This window comes from Artibeus jamaicensis, unplaced genomic scaffold, assembly GCF_021234435.1.
Source record: "Artibeus jamaicensis isolate MK-2021 breed Jamaican fruit bat unplaced genomic scaffold, CSHL_Jam_final scaffold_1689, whole genome shotgun sequence".
NCBI classification, from domain to species: Eukaryota; Metazoa; Chordata; class Mammalia; order Chiroptera; family Phyllostomidae; genus Artibeus; species Artibeus jamaicensis.
In genome coordinates this window covers 7,977,191-8,003,561 of record NW_026522029.1, presented here as the reverse complement: position 1 = coordinate 8,003,561, position 26,371 = coordinate 7,977,191, and the positions used below count along the sequence as shown (strand labels likewise).

General features: G+C 46.7%; 2 protein-coding genes across 3 annotated transcripts in view; both read left to right on the top strand.

Annotated features, from left to right (window-relative positions):
- Positions 1-968: 968 nt before the first annotated feature.
- Positions 969-2,339, top strand: GPR61 (G protein-coupled receptor 61). Its single transcript, XM_037152373.2, has one exon. The coding sequence runs from the start codon at positions 984-986 to the stop codon at positions 2,337-2,339; it is 1,356 nt and encodes a 451-aa protein (XP_037008268.2). The 5' UTR covers positions 969-983.
- A 4,194-nt stretch (positions 2,340-6,533) lies between these two features.
- Positions 6,534-26,371, top strand: part of GNAI3 (G protein subunit alpha i3) — a 36,334-nt gene continuing 16,496 nt past the window's right edge. Inside the window, exons 1-3 of one of the 2 annotated variants that reach the window (XM_037152397.2) lie at positions 6,534-6,786; positions 24,365-24,407; positions 24,523-24,664. In XM_037152397.2, the coding sequence (XP_037008292.1) occupies positions 6,669-6,786; positions 24,365-24,407; positions 24,523-24,664 (303 nt within the window). In that variant the 5' untranslated portion in view covers positions 6,534-6,668. Of the gene's footprint in view, positions 6,787-18,376; positions 18,398-24,364; positions 24,408-24,522; positions 24,665-26,371 lie in introns of those variants that run through there. The other variant, XM_037152398.2, reaches the window with a different exon arrangement.

The window sequence follows — 26,371 nt, the reverse complement described above, 5'->3', positions numbered from 1 at the left end:
GACACATTCCAGCCCTGTCTGGGGCATCCCTGAACTCAGCAAGGCACGGAGGGCTGCAGTGCCCGCCCTGGAGCCAGGCTGCCTGAGGGGGTACCATGACCTTGCCTCTTACTAGCTGTGTGGCCTTTGGTAAGTTACTTACCCTCTCTAGGCCTCTATTTCAGCGAATGCAAAATGGGAATAAGAATCACATCTGCCTGTCAGGGCTGCGTGAGCATTGAAATGGGTTAATACACAGAATGCTTAGAATAGGGCCTGGCGTGGCATCATGTCACTGCTTACGATTCGTGTTCTTATTAGTGAGTCTCACAGGATCCTGGGAACATGGTTGTGAAGCAGGTATCATTCCCTTCAATTTGCAGATGCCTTTATGAAAACACCGAAGTTCCGAAGGGTCCCCGAGTGAGCACGCCCCAGCCCTGGGACTGGAAGCGAGAACTCGTGCTCTTCCTCAACAGCGCCCCCCTTCGGAGAAGCCAAGAAGTCAGGCAATTCACAGCAACGACTTTTCAAACCGGGGCCTTGCCCAGAGCTCAGCTGGACCCTGAGAGAGGAGAGCAGAGGATTCAGACTCGCTGAGCGACCGCCGTGGAAAGGGGCGAAGCGTCTGGGCCGGGCGCTGGAGGAGAGAGCGTAGTGAGGAAGGAGCCCGAGGCCAGTAGGCAAGTGCACTGGGGAACGTGCGAGGCTCCTGCGTCCGTCGCGTCTGTCTCCCACGTGGTCACGGTCACCAGGGCCCGCTCCGAGCCACCTCCCCGCGGAGAGATGCGCTCCTGAGCCCTCCATTTCTGGCCGGGAGCTGCGGACCAGCGACCCAGCCTCCAAGGCTGCCCACGAAAGCCTGCCCGTGGGACTCCGGCGGGAGGCGCCCGCCCCGCCAGCACCGGGAAGCCTGGGCCTGGGCTTGCCATCCCAGGATCACTGGACTAGGATGGGGGATGGGCCTGTGACAGGAGGTGCCCTGGGCGTCCTCTTTCGGCCCCATGGAGTCCTCGCCCATCCCCCAGTCATCAGGGAACTCTTCCATGCTGGGGAGGGCCCCTCAAATCCCCGGTCCCTCCACTGCCAGTGGGGTCCCCGAGGCGGAGCTGCGGGACGTGGCTTCGGAATCCGTGGCCCTCTTCTTCATGCTCCTGCTGGACCTGACCGCGGTGGCTGGCAACGCCGCGGTGATGGCCGTCATCGCCAAGACACCGGCGCTCCGAAAATTTGTCTTCGTCTTCCACCTCTGCCTGGTGGACCTGCTGGCCGCCCTGACCCTCATGCCCCTGGCCATGCTCTCCAGCTCCGCCCTCTTTGACCACGACCTCTTTGGAGAGGTCGCCTGCCGCGTCTACTTGTTCCTGAGCGTCTGCTTCGTCAGCCTGGCCATTCTCTCGGTGTCTGCCATCAACGTGGAGCGCTATTACTACGTGGTCCACCCCATGCGCTACGAGGTGCGCATGACGCTGGGGCTGGTGACCTCTGTGCTGGTGGGTGTGTGGGTGAAGGCCTTGGCCGTGGCTTCCGTGCCAGTGCTGGGAAGGGTCTCCCGGGAGGAGGGAGCTCCCAGCCTGCCCCCGGGTTGCTCACTCCAATGGAGCCGCAGTGCCTACTGCCAGCTTTTCGTGGTGGTCTTCGCCGTCCTGTACTTCCTGTTGCCCCTGCTCCTCATCCTGGTGGTCTACTGCAGCATGTTCCGCGTGGCCCGCGTGGCCGCCATGCAGCACGGACCTCTGCCCACGTGGATGGAGACGCCCCGGCAGCGCTCGGAGTCTCTCAGCAGCCGCTCCACCATGGTCACCAGCTCGGGGGCCCACCAGACCACCCCGCACCGGACGTTTGGGGGCGGGAAGGCCGCAGTGGTCCTCCTGGCGGTGGGGGGACAGTTCCTGCTCTGTTGGTTGCCCTACTTTTCTTTCCACCTCTACGTGGCCCTGAGTGCTCAGCCCATGTCCACTGGGCAGGTGGAGAACGTGGTGACGTGGATCGGCTACTTCTGCTTCACTTCCAACCCTTTCTTCTACGGATGTCTCAATAGGCAGATCCGGGGGGAGCTCAGCAAGCAGTTTGTCTGCTTCTTCAAGCAGGCTCCGGAGGAGGAGCTGAGGCTGCCTAGCCGGGAGGGCTCCATCGAGGAGAACTTCCTGCAGTTCCTTCAGGGCACAGGCTGTTCCACCGAGTCCTGGGCTTCCCGACCCCTCCCCAGCCCCAAGCAGGAGCTAGCGGCCGTTGACTTCCGAATTCCGGGCCAGATAGCTGAGGAGACCTCCGAACTCCTGGAGCAACAGCTCACCAGTGACATCATCACGTCAGACAGCTACCTCCGTCCTGCCCCCTCACCTCGACCTGAATCCTGACGGGCTGCTGGACCCCCGAAGGGAGCAGGGACTGGGGGTGGGTTAGGACCGCACGGAGCACCTTGCAGGGCTGCCTTCCCCAGTAGCGGGGGCTGGGGTCTGTGCACACTTAGTGTTTTCTGGTCCAGAACAGAGCCAACAGGATGGACATGTGGCCAAAGCCTTGGAAATGGCTGTGATCCTTGACTACTGGGGGAGGGAGCCTGGTGAGATGGTGACGAGAGGAAAGGGTCACGAAGGTGAGATGACTGATGTCTTTGAAGCAGGGAACTTCCTACGCTTCTGGAGGCAGGAAACTCTCTAGCATAGGGGTCGGAGGGTATAGGGCAGTGGGCTGGGTTTGACGTTACTCTGGGGACCCTTTAGGACATTTTGTTTTTCCGTGTCATTGTCCAGGGCAGTGTCCTCTTGTCTCCTTGCTCAGTTTGAAAAGGACTCTTACAGCAAAGTGTTTTGATCTGAGTAAACAGATCTCTTTCTAGTTTTAGACCTGAGGTTTTGTTAAAGCGAGAGGCCCAGCCGGAGATAGTCCTTTCCTGGGTTTGGACAGAAGCAATGGGAACGAGCAAGCGGGGTGCAGGGAGGAGGAGGGCTGGCTGCAGCGACCCCTCCCACCTCCGGGAGCCGCCCTTCTGCTGTGTTGCCCCGCCTCTGTCCCGCACACAGGGATTTATCTCAGCAGAGGCGAGAATGAGACAGGGTGGCTCTTTCTCTTTGCCTTTTAGGATGAAGAAGTGGAAGGATTCGGGGTTGGATGGCGGAGGGTGGGTGTCAGCATTTGAATTGCTAAGGTGGCTGGACGCAGGGAGGCCAGGCGATGGCTCTCACCGACCACACTGTAAACCTTTTTTGTTTTCTAGGACTGGCCTCCCCGATTTCCCTCATGGCGATGACCCACCTCCAGCCCCCCGGACAACTGGGTGCAGAGACTCAGGTTGGGAACGGGTTGGGTGGGGTTTTCATGGTCCATCAAACCAACGCCTCCCTATTCCCATGCATAGATCTCAAAATTAGCTTCAGTGACAAAGACTTCAATCTCTCTCCTACCTGGAGCCCTGGGTTGGAGATGGGCCACAGGAGCGGGGCTCAGTGCCCACTGACCAACGCTGTAGGAACTGTGTTAGTCGGTGTTGGGGTAATGTTTTCAAGGGAGGGGGGGAAACTGCACACTGGACAGGATGTCTACTGGGACTACTCGTCCGTCCACCTCCCTCAGCTGAGTCGGGTAACACTGCAAGGTTGAGGCAGGACCGAGAGGGTGGTGCACTCTGTAGTTGCACAAATCCCCGGCTCGCTGAGCATCCAAGGGGAAGATGGCCTGCTGGGAGTGGGATAGTTTCCCCTTTGAACAGCTAATAAATAATTTTTATTATAAAAGTTATACCAATACCAACATCGACTCCTTCAGTTCAATTCAGTGCATCACAGTCAAATACTCGATATTCTCTGGGCCCCACATGGACGATGGGGAACCACTGTCTGCAAAGAGTGTGTAGTCTAGTTTGACCTTGTATTTACAGAGTGTTTACATGTGGGAAAGCAATAGAGAGCGGTGTGAAAAATACACCGCAGACTACGTTTCTGGTTCTAACTTCCGAGAGTTCAGACTGTTGCAGCCGTGGAGGTTTCCTGCAGATTGTGGAAAATGTGCGGGTTGTAAAAAGAAACCCTAGATGGAAAAAAAGTTATTCAATGAAATTGCTCTCCCCCTTTTAGACCCAGGAAAAAATCCACGTTTTTGTCTTCTGCCACGAGACGTACTCTAGTGCAGCACCCATTACACTGAGGAAATTCCTCAGATACTATGTACACCCAGGGCAGTCTTCTGTGATTGCCAAACATGTTCTCCACTCTCTTCCCTTTTGAGATGAAATAACGGCGGAATCTCACAGGCAGGGGAAAAAAAACTCTTCCAAACGCCATTGATCTTCCTGTAATACCTAAGCACTGCCACTAGGTGGCAGCATGAGTCCGCTGAAACGGAGAGGCGCCTGTATGGGGTGGGGGTGGGGTAGGGGAGGCATTCAACTTTGGCAGCCATTTTATTAATTTATTTTGCCTTTGCCTCTGCCTTTGCCCTAGAGCCCTTCCCATACATCAAAGAGGAAACTTTAAGCACAAGGATGACTCTAATTCAGGCTGAAATTTCCTGACACTGTGAGCTCACTGGCATGTATTACAGAATTTGACATAGGCTGGTTCATTCGCCATTTATTTTTCCCTGAATGGGTCGTGTAGGAAATAAACATTCCTCTTCTACTATGCTAAGAACTTTCCCAGCAGTTTCTGCCGTGACCAGCTTCCAGCCGTTTTCTAGTCACCAGGATCGGTTGGTAAAGTTCGATTGGTAATCCTTGGCTGTGAAAGTTGGTCCTTTCTGAAGGGTCAGCAGGTTGAACGACTGTGGGTCGGCTCCTCTCTCCTGCCCCCTGCTGTTGGGGTGACTCAATCCCATAGGAAAACCGTCTGCTGTCGGTGGCTTGATGGGACGCGGGTAAATCTTGGTGTCGGACAGAGCTACTGACTCACTCCGTGAACTTGGGAAAGATGTTCATTTCTCTGAGCCCATTTCCTCATCCCTAACAAACTGGGCGACATCACCTGCCTCACAGGGCTGTTGTGAGGATTGCGGGATGACTCGTGGAAGCACCTGGCCATACCTGGCAAATAGGCACTGAACAATATTAGTTTCCTTTCCTTTCCTCTTGCCCTCCCCCCCCCATAAGTATTGTTATGGGAAAGCAGTCCTTTTTATTCTAAGTCATTAAGGAATGAACAGGAAGAGTCTTTTCCAACGTTGAAAAGCTGGCATTAAGTTGTGCGGGTTGAGGCCATTTAAGGTGGCTCTTACAAAACCTTTCTAATTATGGAATCATTGCCATATAGACCATTCTGTTGGATGCTTATACTGTATTCTATTAGTGAGATCATTTTAAAAAAATAATTCTATTTTATTCAGATTTTATTTATTTATCTTCAGAAGGGAAGGGGAGAGGGAGAGAAATATCAATGTATGGTTGCTTCTCATGCATCCCCTGCTGGGAACTGGCCTGCAACCCAGGCATGTGCCCTGACTGGAAACTGAACTGCAATTCTTTGGTTTGCAGGCCCCTGCTCAATCCACTGAGCTACACAAGCCAGGGCAGGGAAATCATTTTTAATCACAGAAAAAGTTCTTGGGGGCCACACGAGTTCCCCTCCCTAGACTATATGGTGAAGAGGATTTATGGGGCTATTAGGAGGAAAAGTAATGTAGGGTCATCTTCATAGTGGTCTCCAGGATTATGAATGAAGAAGGCTTTCCTAGGAGGTTTATTAATTTTCAAGTGATACTCGAACTGAAAGTCACATTTGACTCGAACTTCCCTTTTCGTGTGGGACCGCAACAGGAAATTTCAGGAGATTCATAGGTTGCACTGGTTTGTTTTGGGGGTATGGCACTGAGGTTGACTCATCTTGATGGGAGTCCTAAGCCCCAAACACAGAACTACCTGTGAGTGCTAAAACTGGCTTATATTGGGAAAGGCAGCACGGGAATTTTATGTTGGAACTACACTCTTATCTTTCATGTAGTATCTGCCAGCAATTTCAAGTGGCCCTTTGCCAACAACATAGTAACTGGGCAACTGTCCAGACCACAGAAATTTGCACGTAACGGCACAAGGACCAGCGACTGGGGTCAGCGATGGCAGAAAGGGATCGCTAAAGTCCTAGGCATGGTGGGTCTTACGGATCTCAGATGTGAAGTGTGGCCATCCCATGGATAATAGCTGAGTAGATCAGCAAGTAACCAGTCCTACACTTGGGCAGGGACCCCGGGTTTCGCCAGTGTGAAAGTCCCAACAGAAATTCCCGTGCGGGTTGTGAGCTTTTATTGGGAATCCCCCCACCAACCCTCATCTAAAGGCGGGCCGTGTGACTCTGGGAGGGCGCCGAAAACTGATGAATCCAGTCTCCGGTTTTTCTACATTAATCCAAATAACAGCCCAAAATAGGAAACAGGCCTAAAAGCCGAGTAGCCTTGATGCGAGTTTCAAGGCACCTGAGTAGCTCGCAGAACTCCCCCCCTCTCCCCGCCAGGCTAAGCTGTTCCCCTCCCGGTACTTCCGCTTCCGTATGCACCTCCACTACCCCAGCGAAAAAAGTTTCAGCGTGAACGGCCACGGGGCGTTGCCGGAAGTGTCGCAAACGCCGGATATCCGGTTTCTCCGGGCGCTCCCGGACCTGAGAGGGCCGCCGCCCAGCAGTAGACGTTGTCTCCGCCAGCCGTCCCGCAGTCCCCGCGGTGTTTGAGTGAGTCCGGGCCCGGTCGTTTCTCCCGCCGCCGCCATGGGCTGCACGTTGAGCGCCGAAGACAAGGCGGCGGTGGAGCGGAGTAAGATGATCGACCGCAACTTGCGTGAAGACGGGGAGAAAGCGGCTAAAGAAGTGAAGCTGCTGCTCCTCGGTGAGGGCCTGGGGGCGGGGCTGCCGGCCCCTTCGGGAGGGCCTAGGCCCTTGGGGGTCTTGGGGGAGTCAACCCGGGCTGGCGGAAAGGATCCCTGGAGGGGTGGAGGGCGTGACGGCTTGGGGTGGGGAGGCTTCGGAGGACGTGCTGAGGGGGTGGGGTTTTCAGGTTGTAGGAATTAGGCTGGAGGGTGTGACTCTGTCCGTGCTGGAATTTGCTTTTAGCGAAGAGAGGTTGGGGGTGTGGGGAAATAGGACATTGAGACTGTGTTAGATGTACAAGAAAAGCTCATAAAGGAAGGGAAGGATATTAGGGAAGGCTTTGCAAGGGGTTGGAGTGTGTTGGTAGCCAGGAGGATGGGGTAGAGTGTTTGGGGTTTTGTACAAGGGCTTTTGCGAGATTGGAGCGTGGTGATGCTTTAGGACGGGATAGAGCCGGGTGGCTTGAATGATTAATATAAACACGGGGGTTGGACCAGAGTAGTCACAGAAAGATCCTGTCATTTGATGGAAAGTGGGCATTTTGAACTGTTGGGAAAGTGGAAGAACCCTGGCTTACCCAGTAACATGACGGCGTGTGGTGGAGCTCAGTGTCAAGTTCTCAGGGGGAAGGAGGAGAGCTTGTTGCCGAGGCTGTCTATACTTTTCCACCTTCTATCATTTTTATTCTCTTAAAGCTTTTATAACCCCTTCCCTTGTTTTTATAAAGGGGAGATGGTGTGAGCTGAGGAAGTCTTGCTTGCGGTTTGTGGCAAAAGGCATAGTGGACAATATAGTCCACGTTGGTCGTTGCTGAACAATTGTTGGGGGTGAAGTGCGGTGGGAATGGAGTTGTCTTAGGCTCAAGTACGGAGCTGGGTACACTTACTGTAAAGACCAGGGCAGACGTCTGGTTCTGGTGAGCTGGTTTTGTCTTTTCAGTCTCTTCAAACTAAAAACACCTGCTTCTGGAATTACTGTTTCTTTCAACCCACATTCGATTTAAGTGGCTTTTAGGTCCAGTCATGTATTTTACTCAGCGTGATTGGTTTTAAGTTGTTTGAGAGGTTGGCTTCTAGAGGTGCAGTAAACCCGGTAAGTACTCTAGTATCAGATTACCAATAAATCAAGCTCTATTTTTTCACTGTACATATTTTCCAGGGATCTGTTGGAGATAAATACCCGTGACTAATGGTTTCTGTAAGCAGAACTCTCCTTTTTAAAATAATTGATTTTTGAGAAAAAGTTGCTTTAGCAGAGGCATGCTACTGTAACCTAGTTTTGTAACTCCAGGATGTCCTGGGTGCCCACGCTACTCTCTAGGTCCTTTTTTTTTTTTTTTTTTTTTTTTGAGTTTTTAGAGAGGGGAAGGGAGGGAGACAGAGGGAGAGAAACAACAATGTGTGGTTGCCTCTCGCCAGCCCCTAACTGGGGGACCTGGCCCACAACCCAGGCGCATGCTCTGACTGGAAATTGAACTGGCAACCCTTTGGCACTCAATCCACTGAGCCAAGCCAGACAGGCCCATGCTACTGTTTCCATGTTAACCTGTTTGGGTTTGTAGATTTGCAGAGGCCGGGGTAGCAGCTTTTAGATGTAGGGGGAAAGTTACACATTGGAGCTTCAGTTTGAATACCTAGTCTTTCAGAAAGCATGAATTCAAGTTGTAGTTCTAGACAGCCACTCTCTACATGACCAGTATCATTTGTGAATGAGCATGGTCCCTGGCATATAGTAGGTGCTCTTTACTGTTCATGTTGGGCATTGCTCCGTGGGGTCTTTCGGGTGTTCCATAAAAGCCGCTGCTGGAGGCATTAGCATTTCTGTGTCGATGGATGGGCTCTGAAATTAAAGGTGTGCGTCCTCTGCTGTGAGTGCTTTGATTTCCATTTACCGTCGGAGATCCCCTCAGGAAGTGAGCCTGTGTAATACAGCTGTAAACTCGAGGCTTTCTTCCAAGTGGCAGGATTTGGCAGAGGCAGAACTTGAGCAATCAGAATTTGTCTGAATATCTGCAAAAACCTTTACTCAGGGTTTTATAAATAGTGCATTTAATTAAAAACAAAATGAAGCACATGATGACTTGGGGAACTTCAGAAGCAGTTAAGTAAAAATCGAAGTACTAAAGCATCTGCTTTTAATTTTTTATCAGTTTTATTGTCTTAAGTAAGATTAAAAAATTCTTGAGTAAGTTTAATCAACCAATTCAAATAGGTTACAGATACGAATGCTCTCGCTTAAGCCGTATCAGAACGCATACATGAAATTCAGGTTTTCTTTGCTGTTTCTCTAAGCAGCAGGCACCCATCCCAGTATACGAAGAATTTTCTTTCTGTTGTAGAATACCTCCTTGGATGTACATGTAAGTTATTCTTACTTCATCACTGCGAAGCTACTGAACACAGTCTAAGTTGAGACCTATTTACTTGCCCTTGTCTCTCCTGGGACGTAGTAGATGTTTGTTAATATTACTGTATTTTCTTCTTTGCAGGGATGTAAGTTAGCATAATGATTAACAACGCAGGCTCTGACATCAGACTGCTTCAAATTCCAGTTCCCATTTACCACCTCTATCTTTGGGAAGGGTATTTTATAGTTTCTCTCTGCCTCAGTTCCTCCTTTTTAAAGTGGAGAAAATAGGGGTACTTCGTGGGATTGCTGGGAGGGGTAAATATGATAACAAGTGAAGTAGAGCGCAGCTGTTTTTGTTATTATAGCAAATCAATGTTGTAGATTACAGGTTCTGTGGAATCGGATTAAGAAACTAATGGGGCCGTGTTAAGGAAGACTTCAGTGTTACAACCCTTTGATTGCCTTTGGTTTGAATTTCCTATAGATCTATTATTGGGAGGATCTTGATATGCCCATTCAGTGTTCGATCATCATACTCTATAGAAAGACAGAATTACATTTTGCAAAGCCTCCCGACCAGGGTGCAGTGCATGATGGCAGACAGAGTACACTGTTTGGAAATTTTTAAATAATTGAAAATTTAAATAATTTTCATTACCACAGTTGAAATGATATTTTTTGTATGGTTCCCTCTGTAAACTTTCTGGATTTCATATTGAAATATTTCATTTGGAAGATTTGTACCAATTAACATTTAATAGCACCTGTACTACTTGTTTTATTTTCCCTGTCATGATTTTATAATGTATAGAAAACATACATCATTTTCACCAAGCCCTCCAGCTTACCGGGCCTCACAGACACCATCATTTTCAGTGTGTGCTCCGATGGGATGAAGTTGGGAAGCACCGGTGTGATAGAAGTTTGGAATCACTTGAAACTGAAATCGATTCCCATCTCCATTTATCAACTGAGAGACCCAGAGCATGTAACTTAACCATATGAGGCTTAATTTCCACATGTAGAAAGTGGGAATGTTGATGCCTACTTCATAACATGAAATGAGGTGGTGTATATAAAATGCTTAGTTCAGAAAATGGCGACTTCTGTGATCACGATGTTTGTGAAGCTTATTTTAGCAACTTTTTTCAAAATGTTTAAAGTAGTTTTGAAATTTGAATAGTGTTTCAGGCCGATGTTTGATTATTTTTCAAATATTAATATGCCCTTTTAAAAATATCTTCAAGGAATTTTAAGAAAAACCAATCTTTTGCAGTAATGGAATTAAACGTTACTGTTTAGTTTTGTAAGTTATTACATGATCTGTTTCTGTGCTATCTCCAGATTTCCATTTCTTGATAGTTGCCCTTAGCAGATCTTGAGAAAACATTATTCAAACTGAGACTGAAGCTCTGTCTTTAGGATTTTGCCAGTGGCGGCATGGCAAACATCAGGTTGCATGCAGAGAATTGGAATCATCTCATTCATTTGAACCTCCGTACTATACAATCAATGGTTCACATGTAAATATCTGCATCTCACTGGCTGAACATGCTTATTGAAAATAAGGCAGTCCTGTGATAAATCCCATGTTAAGTCACATCCTCATAGGACGGCATTCTCTACAGTGCTTGCCTTGATCTGGCGCAGGGTTCAGAGTTCACGGACAGTTGTTAAGTTTCTTTTTAACAATTTGCATCTTGATAATGCATCTTGTGTCTGGGGTTGGGGGGGACTGGAAGAACTTATTACTCCTCGTGTCTTGTTTAAATGCGTTCATCATCCTGCAGTCCGACGGTGTGGCCCTCCTCAGGGATGGGAAGATTGTCTTCCTGGGTAGGCTGCCTCTGTCGTGGTGACCCGGGGAGTAGGGTGCTTGGTACTTACTGGATTCCTTTACAGAGCACGTGACCTTTAAATCAAGGCTGCATCTGTATTTCTTTAAAAATAACTTTTCACCTATTAAGCTTAGTTTCACTGTTCTAGAAAAGTCTTTTAGTGTTGTGGTAGTTGTGTCTATGAAAGTGGTTCCTCTTTGACTTCAAGAAGGGTGGTGAGACCTGAAGGCCTGTGCTCCTTTCTCTGCGCTGCCTCATCCCCCAGTCTCTAGGAAAGGCAAAGGGAAGAGGATGGGTCCTGGCAGGTACTTACTCTACTTTCCCCAGCCTTCTTTTTCCTTTCTGGATTTTCCCACGCCATTAAACAACAACAGCAGCAACCTGGGGTATGTGTGCCCCTTAGGGCTTCAGAAGATCCATGGCCTTTTAAAAATCGTTAGCAAAATTTGTGGTTTAATGCATTTTTTCTGGGGAAAGGAGCCATAGCTTTCATCAGGCTCTTCCTCTACAACACGACCTACCCTCCATTCTTTAAGGTTCACGTGGACCAGGAAAGTCAGCAACTGTGCAGAAATGGAATGTTCAAAATGCAAAAGAAAAAACCTAGACACTGTGAAGAGTCTTTAGTTCCTCTTTTAGAGGACAGTTTTTTACTTCAGATGGCCTGTCTTTCTCTCGTTTCCCCAGTGAATTAATGAACTGCTGGCTGCAACTCACCTCAGGCCAATAAATTCAGTATGGAACTATCTGCCCACTTTACTTTTTCCCCCTTCCCCCCTGTCAGGTGCTGGCATCATCCTCAAAATCATCTGGGCTGAAAACAGCTAGTTTTCTAACTCTTCTCTTGCTCTCATCCTTACAGTCAGGCAACTGCCAAGTCCCGTGACTCAGTTGTTACCAGATTTTTGGAGTTCATAGACTATTAAAATAAATTCTTTGTTGTTGTTGACTGACTTAGGATTCTAACATTTTCTTTTTCTTAGTAAATGAGTTTTTTAAATATCCCAGAGTACCATCTGTTAGGATTACTATTTAGTTCTCTTCCTCCATGAAACCTTTTTGGTGTTCTGAATTGGCTGTGATCTGTCCCTCTCTTTGAAACCTGATAGTATTTTTTATGCCTCTTGGTCTGCCTGCCTTCTATTATGGTTATCTGTATACTTAGTTGCCCCTAACTACATGGTCCTTGAGGGCTGAGAGAATTGGGCGTTTCTCATCTTTATATCACTGCAGGACCTCATATAATGTGAAGATTTTTTTTTTCCTGTAAGGGACAGAAACTCATTCATACTTGTTCCAGTCAAGGAGGAGTTTGTTGAAAGGACACAGTAGGCAACTTAGGCATCAGACATCCAGGGATAGATAAGAGGTGAAGTAGAGCCAGGTCTCATGCGAGTGGCCTGCGGTGCATGCCCCATCCCCCTTTCTCCTAGAGCAGGATGGTCGCTTGCTCCGCTTTGCTGGTAAGTCACCTCTTCAGCTTTCTTTGCTCACTTACGACTTCTTTGCCCCTGCCTCCACCCCCTACCTCCACCCTCACCCCCAGTTTTCAGCTTTGGCTCACTCTGACACCTCTGGCTCACACCCTGCCTGACCTGGTAGTTCAGGTGCTGCTTCTCTTCTGACTCAGGTTCCCAGGGTTACCATTCCAGGTTCCTGGGAAGGATATCACGTTGGCCCAGCAGGGTCCGGTGTCCGCCACTATCATCATCTGTGGTGGGAACGTGGCAGGGTTGGTGGAGTGTTATAAGTTCCACAAGGCTGATCTTCTCAAGGACCGGATGGGTCAAATTCTCTATTAAAAAGGCATGGGTAAAGAGTTAAAGGTTAGTAGATGATAATCCTACCATCTAGTAGATACTCATTAAATATAAGTTGAACTTAATGAAATGAGATGGAAATCTTGAAGAACTAAACATATTCCTGCTTTAGTTTTTCATTAATTCACAAGAACATGCCTGCTAATTCTCAATATTAAGTTGTCATTTTGTATGGTTGGGAGATGTAATTAAATTCGATTTGAGGTAGGGTGCAGGATTTTAAACTTCCATTATCAGCACATCCAGCTCAAAACAGTTAATGTCACCTGGATTTAATTACTTTCAACTTTAATTCAAGAGTTAATTTTTAATGCATGTAATCAGTGCAGTACCTGTGCTTCATCATCCCCGCTTGTTCTGGCTGTTTTTTCCCTGCTATTTTTATGAGCACCAGAAAATTGTCCAAAGCTAGTAGGGAAGAGGTAAAACAGACTTTTGTTCCTTGTTAATAATCTTGCTCAGAGGTTTTTGGGTTTTTTTTAGGGAGTGGATAAAAACATTTGGCCAAGTAGATTGCTCATAGACTCGCACTATTGTGCTCTCTCTTCTTAGGTTTTCTAGTTCGTTTCATTAGGGGTTGGGACTTGTCTGGAAAAGTGGGAAGGAGAGATGCTTTAAATACTCAGGAACTAAAATGTTAGCCATGAAAACAAAAAATAGAAATGTGGGTTTTGTAAGAAATGTCTAGAGCAGTGGGCGCTAACTTTGTTCAGATCACTGAAGTCTGTTTTAAATTTTTTTTTAACAGAATACAGTAGGCTAGCACTAATAAAATACATCCCTTTGATCTGGTAACTCACTTTATAAACAGGAGGTACCAAAGAGCAAAGAGCCTGAAAATTGGCAGATCAGTCCTAATCCCGAGCTTCATTTTCCTTGTTCTGCATAATGAGGTCTGCTCTCTGGGGTCCTTTGTGGGATTAACATCATCAGTCAGATGGACTGTTTTAGCCAGTTAGGAAGAGGGCTGCTTTTGCATTGTTAGTGCTCTTATTCTTGAGTTTGATTGAACTTAGTTCAACATAATAAAGCTGTTTAGGAAGATAATTAAACACTGAGGTTAAAAACCTAAAAGACATAAATTATATAAAAGCCTATGTCATAAATGTTCAAGAGAATATAAAGAAAAGAAATTGCTCTAGTATTTGATTTCAGTCTTCGGTGTTTTTAACTTAGTTTTTGGTTGATTTCTTTTTCATTGTTTAGTAAGTTAGAGTTATCTTTAAGTCTTTATCTATCCAGGCTATCCCGTTACCTGCTTAGCAATCATCTGTATCATTTCTGTAATTCAAGCTGCTTGAACTAAATAACATTGTGTTAGGATCACTGTTTAATTGTTCTAGTTTTGATACAGTGCTCAATGTAAATGAAATATCCCCGGTTTCCATGTTTTGATACTAAGTTGTAACAGCAGTGAATATATCTGATACAAACTATGCAATGAATGATACCAGAAAGAGCAAATTTATCTGACTAGTACCTGAAAAATGACCTATTGATCTTACAGACAAATTCCAGGAGACTGTAGACTTTAGACATGAATTTCCTTTGATTTCCAACTTAGACTCGGAGGAGACCTCAGAGATCAAGAGACTGTGAAGGATTAGCTGAGATACGAGTTCGCTGTTTGCTGCCGCAGACCTGTTTTTGTCACCAGGTCCGCCCACAGGAGCCCACGATTTTAATGTTCACACAGAAGTCTTAGTTGTTTAATGTTAGGATTTCACATCTCAAAATTGCTTAACTTAGAAGTAGATAGTGTCCTACATAAGAGTCGGGCATGTTTCACCAAGATCAAAACATACACTCTTTGTACATTTAAGTTGTGCTTGTATCTCTCCTCAGTTCCTGTGGCCTGCTGGTGACCCTTGTTACGCCGGTGGCACAGGGACCATGAAATGAGACATCTTCAGAATCAGCAAGGTGGCTTGGTTCTTGTCGTCTTGTAATTAATCTTCCTGTAATGGTCAGGTTTTAAAATTAAAATAGTTTTCCATTAAATTCTAAAAACTTCTTACGGTAATGTTATACTGTACATGGCTTTCTGTTTTAGTCATGTATTGATATCCCTAGTTTGTTTTTTTTTTTTCTTAGATGGATAGTGCCGTATGGAAGTGGATTTTGCCTAGGACCTTAGAAATTAGATTTTACAAGTTACTGTAAGTTATGGAGGGTTGTTTAAGAGTACATGTTTTTCATAGAGCCTATCCCGCCCTGTTTCCTGAAGGTAGAATGTGGGGATAACCATTAACTTCAAAACGAGGCCCTGTTTGAGGTACTGGTGTGATTACTGCCCTGATTTACGGAGTGTGGGTCTGATGGCATCAGAGAATAGAGCAGTGGTGCGATAGAGCAGCCTCAAACTCTTGGGGGGGTCACCTCAGCGCTGAGTTGCGTGTTGCAGAGAATAACACATTGAACTGCTTCGGTTCAGTGATGGAAATCTTTTTCTCCATTTTGCAGCATTAATACATCCTCACATATTTTAGTTCATTTCAGGTTAAAAAATAATTTAAAAAATAATTTCCTTCCTCTACTTCTAAGAAAAGTGTATTTCTTATTCTTTACTTTTGCTGTAATGGTTGTAATTAAAATGCATATCCATGTCTTCATCGGTATTCTGCAGTTCTTTTACGTTTCGGGACTACTTTAAAAAGTTTTTAAAATAGACTTTATTTTGGAATAATGTTAGATTTATAGAAAAGCCACAAAGGTAGCATAGGGTTTCTGTATGCTTGTCACCTGGTTTCTTTGAATGTTGGCATCTTGCATGGCAACGGTCCGTTTGTCAACACCGGGCTTCAAACTCCATTGGGATTGCCACAGTTTCCCCACTAACATTCTTTTCCTGCTCCAGGATCCAGTTCGGGGCACTGCACTGCATTTAGTCAAGGCTACTCTCAGTTGAACTTTGTGGTTTTTGGTGTTGCACTGTTCAAAAGAGGCTCATTTATTAAGCTACTTATGATTAAGTTCTCTGATCATCTTATAGGGCACAGGTACTTTCCTCACCTGGAGATAAAAAATAACCGAGAACTAGAACTCTTAAGCAATTTGAGCTGTGGAGACACACAAGTAAACAGCGATAATATATGTGGAATGTGGTTATAGGAGGAGGAGAAAGACACATCAGGAAAGTCCTCCCATCAGAGGCGACACTTGAGATGGGCCTTGAAGAATAAATAAGAGCTCTCAAGGCAGAGACTGGAGAGGAGCGTACCCAGACCCAAGGACTGATAGTGTGTGCAAAAGCTCAGAAATACCAGTGAGCAAATAGTTTTGCTTAGAATGGAGGGTTGATATAGGAGTGGAGGAGATAGGCTGGAAAGGTGTGCAGGGGATTAGAAGAGCGTTGATCTAGTATTTCCTGTTCCTGTCTCAGAAACAATTGTGAGGCAGGGCTAGTAGGAAAGGAACCTTTGCAGAGGTCGTTTTCGGTGATGTCCTGTGTACTTAGCATGTGATTTACTGTTAGTGTGAAAATGGCTTTTTATTGATCTGCCTTCAAAGAAGTGAAAGACTTGCTCGCCAGAAGCCAGAGTAAGAGCGCCGAGGCAGCCAGGGGCCAGTCCCCCCACGCTCACCTGTGACTTGCCCCCTCTAGCATTCTCTTTAGAGGCTGCCAGAGTGAGGAGGAAACCCCACTTCTCCCTTCTGCTAGGCCAGTTGCCCAAAGAGAACACCTGATCTTCAGCAGCACTCAAGTTACCTCGTTCATATTCTCAAGTGATAACGTTTGGAGGAGAGCTGCTTGGCTGAGTGAGCCGCCTTTTTTCCTCCTTAATCAAACCAGCATCTTCCTTAGTGTTCTGCTTTATAGTTTCTAAGGGGGGTGGCCCAGGTCCTGTAGGCCATTGCACACTGAGTTAGCAAAGGAGAGATTTCTCTAGAAGGTAGGTATCCTGAAATTCGGTCTAACGTGTCGATTAAGTTTTATAAGAAATTTCGTAGATGCACTTTAAGCCTTTTTGGTGATTGCTTCCTAGACAGACCTTTTCAGGGAAGAGACCATTTTCTTGGTCCCACTTGCAACTCACTGCCATCTTTTACTCTTAAGATACTCACTCACTTACTCATTCCCTGAAGAGACGTTCAGTGAGAACTCAGTGTTTCATGCACTCTTTTAGGTGCTGGGATATGGGCTGGAGGACAGATTTGTAGTGGTGTTGCAGAAGGGGATGGTGGGTGCAAGGAGCTGGGACAGGCTTGGAGTGCAGTTCAGAGGGAAGAGGGACACCAGGAGGAGGCTCCTGAGCGAGTCTGAGTTATCGAGTTATCGTCGGGTATGGTTGTGGGGTGAGAGGTGAGGGCACAGCCAGGAATGGGTGTGGGGCTGAGGAAAGATAGCAGAGGAATGGAAGTCTTCTGTTTCTGTTAACTGCCCACGTTGAAAATTCCACTCATTGTAGCTGGTGTTTGCAAAATGGGATTAGGTAACCACTGAATCTCATGGAAACTCAGGCCATTCATCCTGCCCTCGGTGATGATGTGCCTGCTTGTCCCAGATTGTGGTCTAGATGGGGGGGGGGGTGGAGACACATAAAAAGAAGGCACTGCTTCGTGCTTCCAAAGAGTGTGCTTGCAAGGGTACGACTGCTCAAGTTCTAAACAAGTAGAATCCAGATAATGACAGCAGTTGGACCACATGTGGTGTGGTGGTGTTGGGCCCTAGCCTGTAGGAGCAGGTTGAGCCTGGTCAGAGTGCCCTTGAACGAGGAGTATCGACTGCACAGGTGTGGGAGGGTTTTCAGGTGGCACCAAAAAAGAGTTACATTGTCATTTTAATCAAAATCAAGAAAACCAATTAGCAGCTTATGAAGAATGAGACGTTTATAAGCTGGGAAGACGGTCAAATAATATTTTTTTAGAGTAACCAGAGCTGGCTAGAGATAGAATAAGGTGAGTGACTGGGAGGAACAGTGTGGAACTCAGTCTTGGAAATCACCCTCAGGGACGGGCTGAGAAGCGCGAGAAGTCCACGCCAGCCCTCGGAGGGGCAGTGATGTGCAGAGAGGACGGAGGGCGCCCCCGGGCAGAGCCGAAGTGTGAACCGAGTCGGGTTTTCAGGGATGTTTGTTCCCGCGCAGAGGCCAGGCGTGTTTAGAGGGACCGTGGGCTGGGTGCAAAAAGTCATTCTGGTATTTTAGGCTAGAGAAACTTGCTAACTGCACGTGAAAAATAGTTTCTAACTTTGCCCTGGAGACCATAAATTCCTAAGCTTATCTGTATTTGAAGTCTCTGCCCAGCAGGTCCTGACACATCCAGAAGATGTTTGTGGAAAGGGAGGGGAAAAAAAGACTGAGAAACAATTCTTATTTGCTCCGTGACATTTTTCTCATCTGTAATTCTGCCGACCTTTTCTTTTATTGAATTAGGAAGTGACCCGTTTTTGTTGACAGGCATTTTGACTGAAAGTTTTCCTCTGGTAGCTGCTTACACCTATCCGTGGAAAGGAGTCCGCTGGACTTCTGTGCTCCTGTGATTGGAGCCAGCGCGGACTGCGCTCCCGTGACCTTTGGCTGTGCGTATTGACGTTTCTGTAAAAGAAACAGCAGTCTGGCCTGAGTACTCATCCTGCCGGCCCAAGGTTATGTGATCGTGGAGCCGAGCGTGAAGAGTGCAGGTGTGCCGTCAGACAGCCCTACATCCTTGGGGCTGCGTTGTCTGGTTCTTTCTATTCCTTGTCCCTTCTTGACCGGGAGCGCGTGATTAGAGGACGTTCGAATCGCCGAGTCGTGGCTGTTTTGGGAATGGTTGGGTTAATAGGAAGGTGTGAGTCCGTGGTTTGATTTCAAGCCTCTATGTGTCCCAACTAGAGAATCGGCCTGACAGTGTATGTAGTCGTGGTGTTAGAGTGCAGCCAGGGAGCACCTGTGGCCAGAGCCCTTGACATTTCCTACATAAGGAGACAGGCCTCGTGACCCTAGGTGACTTGCCCAAGGTCCCACAGTTAGTCACGGCAGAGTTCGGGCTAAAGTCTACTCTTCCATGGAGTTTATTGTGACATGGCATCATTTACTAAAAGGAAAAAAAGTCTTTAAGTGCCTTAGTTGTAAATGAAAGGCGAGGATAAATTAGAAGGAAAAATCAAATTTATTTGCTGGTCAAGTTTTCTCCTTGCTGTGGGATGGAAGTCTCCCCTGTTTCGGTCGTACATTCCCATGTGTCTGATCACGGGGCCTGTGGAGTGGCCGAGAGAGGGTGGAGGGGCACCCACAAACCTCACCCTATCGGGACTCAACTGTGCAGAGCTCCAGCAAGGGGGGGGGGCGCTCCAGTTACAGTCCCAGGCTTTTAGAAGCTTTGAGATTTCTCCACAGGAACAAGTATTTCAAAGGCAAAGGAGACGTTTCAGGTGCCACTGGAGTAACTAACTCTCCACTGATACACGAGGCAGTGGTCCAAGGGGAAGCGCAAGGAAAAGCCAGGGAGGTGCCGGTGGGAGAGGAGTGTGGGAGAGGGGGTGGGACACAGGCGTGTCTGGAGTTGAAAGTGTGTTTAAGGAAGAGAGGGTTTTTTTGTTCCTCGGGGTGGGGCGGAGAAAATGACTCACGCTCTGACGTAGTTTGCTGTAGTTTTTAGATTGTAAGCTGCTGTCGAAGACTGTGAGTCCACCTTCCTGCCAGGTCTGATTATGGGGAAACAGCTGCTCCTGGGATTTTGAATCGGCTGGATACTCCTGTATCAAGGAGCTGTTACTAAACCACATTCTTTGGGCCCTAGCATTACTTGGCGGTATTCGGACAGTGAAAACAGCATTAAAAATAGCTGGTTAATATTTGTTGGATACCTACTGTGTGTCAGACACTGTTCTCACCATCTTCAGTTGGCCCGTTTTACATAGACACCCCTGAAGGCACCGAAGTGTGACGAAGACTGTGCTCATGTCCCTTCTGTGGACCGGCTTTGAGTTTTAGTCACAATGAAGAGAAAATAAGAAAAGGCACCAGGTGACACTGGTTTTGAGGATCAGCCATCTCTCGGGATTAATTTTTAACGTCAGTGTGTGTGCGAGCTGAACGTGTTTACTTATGTCATATGACTTAGGTTAGCAGTTCACTGGCCTTTTAAAAACATCTTGCAAAGAAATCGCCACCATCTCTCATCTTCCACCCCCGTAATGTAGTATGTGCCGTGGGGAGAAATGGGGGGCAGCACATGTAATATGGCGCCTGCTCTCAGTGAGCTCCTTAAAAATTAAAGCTCAGAACGTATTTAGGTCAACATAATGGTTCTAGAACACAGCTTTTCTGTCTTACAGTGTTGGTCATCGTGCCAACCTACCTGTATACACACTTCTTGTTCTGTTTGACTGTTTCTGAGATGATTTTCTAGGTTAGTTCCACCCCTTTATTCTCTGAAGATTGCCTTGCTTCTTGAGTTGGGAGCAAGACTGTCTAACTTAGCTGCTTCTGCCCTTTTCCTTTCAGGTATCTCTGCAGCTTTACCGCTTGTTCCTGTTGATGTCAGATGACCTTTAGCTGTATATTGTTTTAAGGATAAATCTTCTAAGTCGAACTGACCCCGTTCCCTCCTGTCTCTCTTGAACCTGTCAGAATTCACTTGCTCGCACACCTGCCCCTCCCAGGCCCACAGCTCTGTCTGTGAGACGTCCTCAGGTTCTGTCTCTGTCCCCTTGTGTCATCCTGTGGCCACTGCCCTCGTAGGCCGATGATGGGCAGATGAGTCTCCCCTTACACTTGTGTGGAATTCTGAAGGATGGCAGGTAAAAAATACAGTGAAATTAGGAAGGTCCAGGTGCTGTATACACACAGAGAGGGAGGTGAGACTTGGGAAGCAGCCGGAAACCCGAGAGTGAGATGTTAGTAGAAGGGATTTACTCCTGAAGCTGCAGCACACAGAGGCCTGAGGTAAAAATAAAGAGTTCAGACCTGATGAGAAAGGGGTGTAGAAAATGTCAGAGCTCGGAAATGATGAGAAGGGAGGGGCTTCGAGTAGAAGAAGTTGGAGAAAATTGCAGCAGCTTGCCACAGGTCCGGCGTCAGGGTCAGACACGAGAGGAGCAGAAAGGGTTAATTTGAGAAATGGGTAAGGAGGGGAAGATTTGGTTACAGCTTCACGTAAGGAGAGAAGAGGGAGAGGGTTCCAGGTGACTCTTAGATTTCACGCTGGCAAGAAAGGGGAGGTGGCGGCTTTTTGCGGTGGTCTGGGAGCTGAGCGGGTCCAACACTTTGGGTGTGAAATGATTCGGTTCTTATTTGTATAAAATGCCGGGAGCATCCACCGAAACAAATCCTGCTCGGTTCTGTGGTCAGGAAGAGGCGCCTTCTTTTAAGAGATGGGACTGGATATCTAATAAAAGCTTGGGTGAAAAATACATGTAAATATATAGTGTCGTAATGAGGAGGAAGGACAGCTGACATTTTATCAGGGAGCTTGGGGAACACAGAGCAGGGCGACGTACTTACCTATTTTTCAATCAGCACCTTCATATGAAGGGTAGAACTTAATGAGGTGGATGGGAATGGACTCTGAGACTGAGGTATTGGTTATTTCACTCAAAATAATCCAACATAAGGGGTAGAAAGGCTGTTTTTAACATTAAAGAATGGTGCAGATTGCTGCATTAATCTCTACGTTTCCTAGTTAATTTAGTTGCGATTGCTAACATGGGATAATTTAGTAATTCTATTTTAAACTATTTAAAATACAACTGGTATACTTTTGTATTTTCTTCCCTAAAATCGAAACTGCATTGTTAGGGACTTTGGTTTGTTTGTTTTCTTTTCTTTTTTAGATCTGCATGGGAGAAATCTCTTCCTTCTAACAGTGTCAGTAGAAGGTTCTCTGTGTACTATTTTAGTGCTGGTCCTGATCATTGGTTAGGTGATAAGAACAGAGATAAAGTCATATGTAAATGTCCCTTTTGACATCCTATAGATGTCTAGAATTTTTGAGTTATTTGATCTTTGTTTTAACTAACATTTGGTTACTAGGGTTGAGAAATATTTAGTAAGGGATCACACATACAAAACATTAGTCATTTGTCTGTTCATCAATATTTATTTGCAGACCGATTTTTGTGAGGCCCAGTTTTAGGCCCTGGTAATACAGGACTGCATAAACCTTCGTGGAGCTTATATTTTAGTGGAGAAGATGGGAAATGAACAAATCTGTAATATGAAGAAGTGACAAGTGCTTTGAGAAAAATATAACGAAGTGAGGGGAAAGAGGGTGATGCGGTGGGGTTTTAGGTAGATTAGTCAGGGAGGGCTGTTCTGAAAGAAAAAGAACATTCTGTAAAAACTCCTCCAGGCAGGGGGAACAGTGCAGCAAAGACCGTGAGTCAGGATCAGGCTCACTGAGAACCAGTTTGGTACGCTGGAGGAAGAACAGGAAAGCTGGTCTGACGAGCAGAGAGAGCAAATGGAGAGTGACAGGTGGGAGTGGAGGGTGAGGAGGCGGGCAGGCTTCGGAGCACGGTGGCCTCCCCACCCTCGGATTTCATTTTGAGTGTGATTGGAGGCCGTGGGAGAATTGGGGGGTGGGGCAGTGTCAGGGCAGATCAGCGACGTTTCACAGACTTCAGGCCCTGGTGCGTTTAGGAAGGTTTTGCAGTGACAACCTGTGGTTTCCACTGTGCTTACAGGGATCTGCGTGGTGCAGGAAGAAATGTTAGAACCATATATGTATTTACTTAAAAAAGTAAACGGTACTAACACTTTATGCACATATTGGTACTGGTGTGCACATCTCTGCTAGTTACTGGGACATCGAGGCAGGGTGGAGCAGGAGGGGGAGGAGTAACTCAGTTGTGGGTGCTTGAAGTTTGAGATGTCTAACAGAAATCTAATGGGATAGGAATATGTCAGCTAGGTGCTTTAGCTGTGAGTCTGGAGCCACGGTTAGAAGCCGAGATCAGAGATCTGCATTTGGAAGTCATTAGTGTAGGGGCAGTACAACAGCTTTAGAGCCAGACTGTGTGAAGGCAGACTTGTAGCTCTGCCACTTACTAATTGTGGACAAGTCAACTTGACGTCTCCATACTTTATTTACCTTATCTATAAACTGGGGATGATAGTATCTATTGCACAGAGTTGATGTTGAGCATTAATTGGGTTAATACAAACAAAGTGCTTATAACAGTGTCTGGCATTCAGTACTCCCTAGATGTTAACTATCAGTATTACCAGTTTATGGATGGCGTTTAAAACCATGAGATTAGAAGGGATGACCTAGAGAATGAATGGAGATTGAGAAAAGGGCTGAAGAAGTCATACAGTCTTTAGAATTCAGAGCCAGGAGGGAGGACAGAAATAGCGGGGTAGGAGTCCAACCAGGAGAACGTGGGCTCTGGGGGCCTGTCTAGTGAAGAAAGTGTTTCAAGGGGAGAAGTCATCAACACGGACAAACTCTGTTTAAGAGATTGAGTAAGATGAGGACTGAGGCTTGGCCATTGGCTTTGTGAAGATGGAAATTGTTGGAGAATTTGAAAGGTGGTTTCAGTTGAGTGGTGGGTGTGAACACCTGCCTGGAGCAGGTTACGTAGAGAGTTGGAGGCACAGAATTGGGGGACATGAGTATAGACGACTCGATGTTTGCTCTAGACAGGAAGAGAAGATGGAGTGGTAGCTGGAGGAAGGAGTGAGGAGTCAGGGGAGGCAGGAGTGGGGTGTACGTGAGCTGACCGTGAGATGGAAGACAGTATAGTGAGTTTGTACACTGATGAGAGTGACTAGTGGGAAGAGAAAGCTCAATGATATCCGTGTGATGGAGGGTAACTGTAGCAGCCAGGACCTCGCGTAGGTAAAACAAGGTGGATGGATGAGGGCACAGTTGAAGAGATTATTAGTCTTAGATGTCAGCAGAAACACTTCATCCATTGATGAAGGTAGAGAATTTTCTTGGAGGTACAAATGGAATGAATGGTAGACTTGGTTATGGGAAAATGAAGAGTGTTTTTTTGAGTGCTTTAATTTTTCCAATAACAGAGAGGCGGGGTCATCAGCTGATGTTTGGAAGTGGGAAGAGGCCTGTTAAGTTTGGGGGAGAGGCGGTGATGTGAAATGGGCACCTGGGACGGTGGGAGAAGGAACTGGCTGCAATGATGCAGGTGAACCATCAACGAGTGGCCCTTCAGTGGTTCTAGCTGGCCAGGGAGGGACCCCTGGTGTGTGTGTGGAGGGGTGGGGGTTGTAGCAGGCACAGGTGCTGGGGACAGTGCCTCCTCTGCGCCAGTGATGACTTCTTTAGTCCCTCGGCTGAGAGCATTGCTCCGGGAACATTCTCAGCCCATGAGTGTTGACATAGAAATTAATACAAATAGTCCAAAAATAAATCCCTTCATGTTTGCCTTTGTTCAGTGTCCATATTGTGTTTCACGTGGAGGATGAGTTCCTAGACGTGAGTATGTTGGGTTATCACCTGAGAACGCCTGCTCTCCACAGGCGGCATGTGGAGGCCCGGGACACGGCCCGTGAAGTTCGCTGGGTCGCTGATAGACGGAAGGCCTCACCAGTTTTCCCAGGACCTGTGTTTTCCGTTAATCTGGAATTATCACTCACATTGATGTCAAGCTTTTGCGTTTGATTACAGATGAATTCAAAGTCTGGTGTTCTTCTCTTTTCAGGTGCCGGAGAATCTGGCAAAAGCACCATTGTGAAACAGATGAAGTAAGTTGAAACGCGGCCTTTTGTAAGGCTGCATTTCCTCACACTGCGTACAAATCCGCAGTCTCCTTTCATTTTAGGTTCACGGTAATGATCTGTGGTTTTCTTCTCTTCAAAGAATCATTCATGAGGACGGCTATTCAGAGGAGGAATGTAAACAGTATAAAGTCGTCGTCTACAGCAACACTATACAGTCCATTATTGCCATCATAAGGGCCATGGGGCGGCTGAAGATTGACTTTGGGGAAGCTGCCAGAGCAGTAAGTGTTTCTCATTTCCTCTTCGCTTGCTCTCTTCAGTACATGCAGTTAAGCAAGATCTGCTTCCTGTTTCAGGGAAATGAATTTAAGCAACAGGGTAAGATGTAGCAAAGTGCTCTGGGCTCATTTGAGGAGTGTTGGCAAAGGAGAGTCTAGGAAATGGGTTCTGTGGATATGCTAGAGGTTTCTGTGGTCACTTATTCACTTCTTTTGCAGCACCGTTTTTCTCATTTTGTAGTAGCACATGGTAGTAAATTGGTGTGATCTAAAAGCGGGTGCCGTGATATGTAGCTCTGCTTTTGGAGGTGTGGGGAGTAAAGGCAAATATCGGTCTCCCAGAATATACTTAGTAAGGACATGAACTCCAGATCTAAATTTTGGAGGCACCCTTCAGGTATTCAGGAATACTGTATCTCTGTGCTACAGTATTTACTTTTGTCTTATTTCTATTTTTTCTCTCACCTTCTGCTTTCCCTTTTCTTCTCTTCCTACCAGCTTTCTCCTGTGTTCATTTTCTGTCTCCTTCTTATTTCTTCCCATCACCTAATTCTGCTTCTCTGTTATACAGGATGGGACAAAAGTAGGTTTATGGTTGTAAGTACTTGAAACAGTTTATTCTTGTATTGTTATTTATTAATTATTTATTCCTGTCCATAAGAACAACTGTAAACTTACTTTTGCCCCACCCTGTGTTTGCTGTGCCTGCTAATTGGTCAGTAATACTGTATTTATTCTCTTTGTTGGATTTTTCTCCATCTCAGTTACTTCTTTTAGTTTCCTTTTTATTTTTCACCCCTCATTCTTCATATCTCTCGACCATCCCTCCTTTCATTTCTTCCCATTATCAAATCGGTTGTTACTAATCTTTGGGTCCCGGCACTCCTTTCTCATCAGATGCAGGTGACAGTGTCTGTCTTAGTGTGTTCGTGCTGCAGTCACACAGTACCGAAGATTCCATAGCTTATTTTCAGCAGAAACTTATTTCTCAGACTCCAGAGGCCGGCCGGCCAAGATCAGGGTGCCAGCATGGTTGGACGAGGGCTCTGTTCACAGGGTGGAAGTAGAAGGGGAGGGGATCTCTCTGGGGTCTCTGTTACAAAGACAGGAATCTCATTCATGGGGCTCCCCCTTCATGACCTAAGCACCGCCCCCCAGGGTCCCACCTCCTAACACTATCACGTTGGACAATTAGGAATCCAACATAGGAATTGGGGGGTGGAGGGAGCCGGACATATAGACCATATGACCCCTTCTTTTATTTCTTTAGTTTATCAAATTTGTCATCTTTGGGTCCTAACACTTCTATGTCACCAGATACAGTTGACATTATTAATTCCTCTCAGGCATCCTGAGTCGTCTAGCTTTCCATCATCCACCCATACTAATCAATGAGTCTATACATCGTTTTCTGAAATTCCTCTTTTTTATACATAAGAATTTATGTCTCCTCTGTTGTCCTTCTCCAGCTATTTGTGGTTGGTTGGGGAGTGGATGGGAAAGGATAGAGCTGGTTATGGGACAGGTTGCTTTTTCATGTCTGCTGAGGGTGAAGTTCATTGCAGAGAGGGGCCTCTTTACAGACCTGTAAAGAATGCTGTGGGGAAGCAGCGTTGGTCAGTGGAAGGAGAAAGTGCTTCCTCCTCAAACAGTGTTTACAAATTGTAGTCAGGACAACAAAATTAGGTAGCAGTAGCTCTCTTTTTTTTA

What these genes read in the sequence shown, in the direction of transcription:
- GPR61 (XM_037152373.2), top strand. Translation starts at nt 984, where the DNA reads ATGGAGTCCTCGCCCATCCCCCAGTCATCAGGGAACTCTTCCATGCTG.